Source organism: Hyla sarda, chromosome 2 (assembly GCF_029499605.1).
Source record: "Hyla sarda isolate aHylSar1 chromosome 2, aHylSar1.hap1, whole genome shotgun sequence".
Taxonomy (NCBI): Eukaryota; Metazoa; Chordata; class Amphibia; order Anura; family Hylidae; genus Hyla; species Hyla sarda.
Genome location: NC_079190.1, coordinates 145,547,001 through 145,553,000, shown reverse-complemented (window position 1 = coordinate 145,553,000; position 6,000 = coordinate 145,547,001). Strand labels below are relative to the sequence as shown.

The 6,000-nt window shown below is 44.3% G+C and overlaps 1 protein-coding gene across 19 annotated transcripts in view; it reads left to right on the top strand.

Annotated features, from left to right (window-relative positions):
• The first annotated feature begins 4,555 nt into the window (after window positions 1–4,555).
• Window positions 4,556–6,000, top strand: part of MYCBP2 (MYC binding protein 2) — a 318,664-nt gene continuing 317,219 nt past the window's right edge. For 13 of the 19 annotated variants that reach the window (XM_056555563.1, XM_056555546.1, XM_056555556.1 and 10 more), the window contains exon 1: window positions 4,556–5,234. In XM_056555563.1, coding sequence (XP_056411538.1) covers window positions 4,957–5,234 — 278 coding nt within the window. In that variant the 5' untranslated portion in view covers window positions 4,556–4,956. The remainder of the gene's footprint in view (window positions 5,235–6,000) is intronic. The other 6 variants (XM_056555555.1, XM_056555564.1, XM_056555560.1 and 3 more) reach the window with 1 other exon arrangement.

The window sequence follows — 6,000 nt, the reverse complement described above, 5'->3', positions numbered from 1 at the left end:
ACAGTGATGAAAGGCGCGGTATGTAATTGTATAGAGTACTTTATACAGTGATGACAGGCGCAGTATATACTTGTTGTATAGTGTACTGTATACAGTGATGACAGGCGCAGTATATACTTGTTGTATAGAGTACTGTATACAGTGATGAAAGGCGCGGTATGTAATTGTATAGAGTACTTTATACAGTGATGACAGGCGCAGTATATACTTGTTGTATAGAGTACTGTATACAGTGATGACAGGCGCGGTTACTTGTTGTATAGAGTACTGTATACAGTGATGACAGGCGCAGTATATACTTGCTGTATAGAGTACTGTATACAATGAAGACAGGCGCAGTACATACTTGTTGTATAGACTACTGTATACAGTGGTGACAGGCGCAGTATATACTTGTTGTATAGAGTACTGTATACAGTGATGACAGGTGGGGTTTATACTTGTTGTATAGAGTACTGTATACAGTGATGACAGGCGCAGTATATACTTGTTGTATAGAGTACTGTATACAGTGATGAAAGGGCAGTATATACTTGTATAGAGTACTGTATACAGTGATGACAGGCGCAGTATATACTTGCTGTATAGAGTACTGTATACAATGAAGACAGGCGCAGTATATACTTGTTGTATAGAGTACTGTATACAGTGGTGACAGGCGCAGTATATACTTGTTGTATAGAGTACTGTATACAGTGATGACAGGCGCGGTTACTTGTTGTATAGAGTACTGTATACAGTGATGACAGGCGCAGTATATACTTGCTGTATAGAGTACTGTATACTATGAAGACAGGCGCAGTACATACTTGTTGTATAGACTACTGTATACAGTGGTGACAGGCGCAGTATATACTTGTTGTATAGAGTACTGTATACAGTGATGACAGGCGCAGTATATACTTGTATAGAGTACTGTATACAGTGATGACAGGCGCAGTATATACTTGTATAGAGTACTGTATACAGTGATGACAGGCGCAGTATATACTTGCTGTATAGAGTACTGTATACAATGAAGACAGGCGCAGTATATACTTGTTGTATAGAGTACTGTATACAATGAAGACAGGCGCAGTACATACTTGTTGTATAGACTACTGTATACAGTGGTGACAGGCGCAGTATATACTTGTTGTATAGAGTACTGTATACAGTGATGAAAGGGCAGTATATACTTGTATAGAGTACTGTATACAGTGATGACAGGCGCAGTATATACTTGCTGTATAGAGTACTGTATACAATGAAGACAGGCGCAGTATATACTTGTTGTATAGAGTACTGTATACAGTGGTGACAGGCGCAGTATATACTTGTTGTATAGAGTACTGTATACAGTGATGACAGGCGCGGTTACTTGTTGTATAGAGTACTGTATACAGTGATGACAGGCGCAGTATATACTTGCTGTATAGAGTACTGTATACAATGAAGACAGGCGCAGTACATACTTGTTGTATAGACTACTGTATACAGTGGTGACAGGCGCAGTATATACTTGTTGTATAGAGTACTGCATACAGTGATGACAGGCGCAGTATATACTTGTATAGAGTACTGCATACAGTGATGACAGGCGCAGTATATACTTGTTGTATAGAGTACTGTATACAGAGATGACAGGCGCAGTATATACTTGTTGTATAGTGTACTGTATACAGTGATGACAGGCGCAGTATATACTTGTTGTATAGAATACTGTATACAGTGATGAAAGGCGCGGTATGTAATTGTATAGAGTACTTTATACAGTGATGACAGGCGCAGTATATACTTGTTGTATAGTGTACTGTATACAGTGATGACAGGCGCAGTATATACTTGTTGTATAGAGTACTGTATACAGTGATGAAAGGCGCGGTTACTTGTTGTATAGAGTACTGTATACAGTGATGACAGGCGCAGTATATACTTGCTGTATAGAGTACTGTATACAATGAAGACAGGCGCAGTACATACTTGTTGTATAGACTACTGTATACAGTGGTGACAGGCGCAGTATATACTTGTTGTATAGAGTACTGTATACAGTGATGACAGGCGCAGTATATACTTGCTGTATAGAGTACTGTATACAATGAAGACAGGCGCAGTATATACTTGTTGTATAGAGTACTGTATACAGTGGTGACAGGCGCAGTATATACTTGTTGTATAGAGTACTGTATACAGTGATGACAGGCGCAGTATATACTTGTATAGAGTACTGTATACAGTGATGACAGGCGCAGTATATACTTGTATAGAGTACTGTATACAGTGATGACAGGCGCAGTATATACTTGCTGTATAGAGTACTGTATACAATGAAGACAGGCGCAGTACATACTTGTTGTATAGACTACTGTATACAGTGGTGACAGGCGCAGTATATACTTGTTGTATAGAGTACTGTATACAGTGATGAAAGGGCAGTATATACTTGTATAGAGTACTGTATACAGTGATGACAGGCGCAGTATATACTTGCTGTATAGAGTACTGTATACAATGAAGACAGGCGCAGTATATACTTGTTGTATAGAGTACTGTATACAGTGGTGACAGGCGCAGTATATACTTGTTGTATAGAGTACTGTATACAGTGATGACAGGCGCGGTTACTTGTTGTATAGAGTACTGTATACAGTGATGACAGGCGCAGTATATTCTTGCTGTATAGAGTACTGTATACAATGAAGACAGGCGCAGTACATACTTGTTGTATAGACTACTGTATACAGTGGTGGCAGGCGCAGTATATACTTGTTGTATAGAGTACTGTATACAGTGATGACAGGCGGGGTTTATACTTGTTGTATAGAGTACTGTATACAGTGATGACAGGCGCAGTATATACTTGTTGTATAGAGTACTGTATACAGTGATGAAAGGGCAGTATATACTTGTATAGAGTACTGTATACAGTGATGACAGGCGCGGTTACTTGTTGTATAGAGTACTGTATACAGGAGTGACAGGCGCAGTATATACTTGTTGTATAGAGTACTGTATACAGTGGTGACAGGCGCAGTATATACTTGTTGTAGAGTACTGTATACAGTGATGACAGGCGCAGTATATACTTGTTGTATAGAGTACTGTATACAGTGATGACAGGCGCAGTATATACTTGTTGTATAGAGTACTGTATACAGTGATGACAGGCGCGGTTACTTGTTGTATAGAGTACTGTATACAGTGATGACAGGCGCAGTATATACTTGCTGTATAGAGTACTGTATACAATGAAGACAGGCGCAGTACATACTTGTTGTATAGAGTACTGTATACAGTGGTGACAGGCGCAGTATATACTTGTTGTATAGAGTACTGTATACAGTGGTGACAGGCGCAGTATATACTTGTTGTATAGTGTACTGTATACAGTGGTGGCAGGCGCAGTATATACTTGTTGTACAGAGTACTGTATACAGTGATGACAGGCGCAGTATATACTTGTTGTATAGAGTACTGTATACAGTGATGACAGGCGGGGTATATACTTGTTGTATAGAGTACTGTATACAGTGATGAAAGGTGCAGTATGTACTTGTATAGAGTACTGTATACAGTGATGACAGGCGCAGTATATACTTGTTGTATAGAGTACTGTATACAGTGATGACAGGCGCAGTATATACTTGTTGTATAGAGTACTGTATACAGTGATGACAGGTGCAGTATATACTTGTTGTACAGAGTGCTGTATACAGTGATGACAGGCGCAGTATATACTTGTTGTATAGAGTACTGTATACAGTGATGACAGGCGGGGTATATACTTGTTGTATAGAGTACTGTATACAGTGATGAAAGGTGCAGTATGTACTTGTATAGAGTACTGTATACAGTGATGACAGGCGCAGTATATACTTGTTGTATAGAGTACTGTATACAGTGATGAAAGGTGCAGTATGTACTTGTATAGAGTACTGTATACAGTGATGACAGGTGCAGTATATACTTGTTGTATAGAGTACTGTATACAGTGATGAAAGGTGCAGTATGTACTTGTATAGAGTACTGTATACAGTGATGACAGGCGCAGTATATACTCGTTGCATAGAGTACTGTATACAGGAGTGACAGGCGCAGTATATACTTGTATAGAGTACTGTATACAGTGATGACAGGCGCAGTATATACTTGTTGTATAGAGTACTGTATACAGTGATGAAAAGTGCAGTATGTACTTGTATAGAGTACTGTATACAGTGATGACAGGCGCAGTATATACTCGTTGCATAGAGTACTGTATACAGGAGTGACAGGCGCAGTATATACTTGTATAGAGTACTGTATACAGTGATGACAGGCGCAGTATATACTTGTTGTATAGAGTACTGTATACAGTGATGAAAAGTGCAGCATGTACTTGTATAGAGTACTGTATACAGTGATGACAGGCGCAGTATATACTCGTTGCATAGAGTACTGTATACAGGAGTGACAGGCGCAGTATATACTTGTATAGAGTACTGTATACAGGAGTGACAGGCGCAGTACACAGCAGCGTCCTGCAGGGGGCAGTGTGCTCGTAGGAGGAAGAGACAGTCCGCTCCCAGCATGCTCAGTGTGTGAGGAGAGGGGAGAAATAGCAGCAGGCACATAATGAAGCTAAGATGGCAGCACTGAGTGTGCAGCTTTCAGTTGCGCGGCGCCTGAGGTGAAGCTGACCGGCAGAACCTGCGGAGCTGGCCGGCACTTTGTGAGGGAGAAGCGGAGCCTAGGACGCCGGAGAGGGGGCGCGCACACCTTGCTGCCCTCGCTGGCTGTGCGGGGAGGATGGTGAAGGGCTCGGGGCGTGGGTTGACTTGGGGATTGCGGTGATTGTCGGTGAGAACACGTTTGTCAGCGGCCGGGCTGTACGTCCCAGAGCCGGGAGGAGCCGCTGAGGCCGGACGTGGCCCCCAGATGCCCGGTTTGCAGTGACACGCACACACCGTCTACACACACACCGCACCGAGGAAGATGATGTGCGCAGCAACCGCACCCCCTCCTCCCGCCGCCGCCGCCGCCACGGCTGCCTCATCCGGCCCGGGGGCCAACGGCTTCTTCCCTGTGCCCGCACCGTCAACCTCCTGCCCCGCACGGCTCACCATGTCCGGGAGTGCAGAGCTCAGCTCCGGGCCTGACTGCAGGAGTCGCTACCAGCTGCTGCTATCCGGCAAGGCCCTGGCTGACCGCTACCGGCAGATCTACACTGCGGCGGTGAATGACAGAGAGCAGCACACCGGACAGGCGGCCAGGTAACGCGACAACTGCTGCTACGTGTAGACTGGACCTTGTACCCCATGTACACTGTGTATAGGGATGACAGGCAGGGTACGGGGCATTCCCGGAGGGGGCACTGGCCCTAATGCTAGAAAGACATGGCTGTGGGCAGAGAGCGGGTTATTCCAGGTGAGGTAGGATAGGCAGAGCCCTAATGGGGGCTGAATTCTGAGGGGAGACATGTGGCACCAGTAGGCATTGCCTGGCACTAGTTCTCATTAGTTCAGGCACCCAGTTGTATGGTGCCACTGGTCATTGGTTACAGCAGGATGACTTGGTGCTTGTCACACTCAAAGCATGTACCGCTATAGACTGGCATGTACATGGCTCTGTGCCAGTTTCCCAACCAGGGTGCCTCCAGCTGTTGCAAAACTACAACTCCCAGCATGCCCGGACAGCCTTTGGCTGTCCGGGCGTGCTGGGAGTTGTAGTTTTGCAACAGCTGGAGGCACCCTGGTTGGGAAACGCTGCTCTATGCACTATGTTCTATGTATTAGTATCAGTCCAGACATAGGTGTGAATAGACGAGAATTAGCAACTGTTCCTGTGTGCCATGGTGCCCAGTTTTGTATTTTAGAACTGTGAGTTTTAAGTGTAGCGGGTGAGTACATGGCACTGTAAGAGATTGTAGGAGGGCATGAGGCGCCAGACTTGTGGCTTTGTATTTTGAGGGCCATGTGGCACTGGACGTGTACAGCTGTGTTCACACTGGGCTGGGCCCACACCTGATGGCGCGATAAG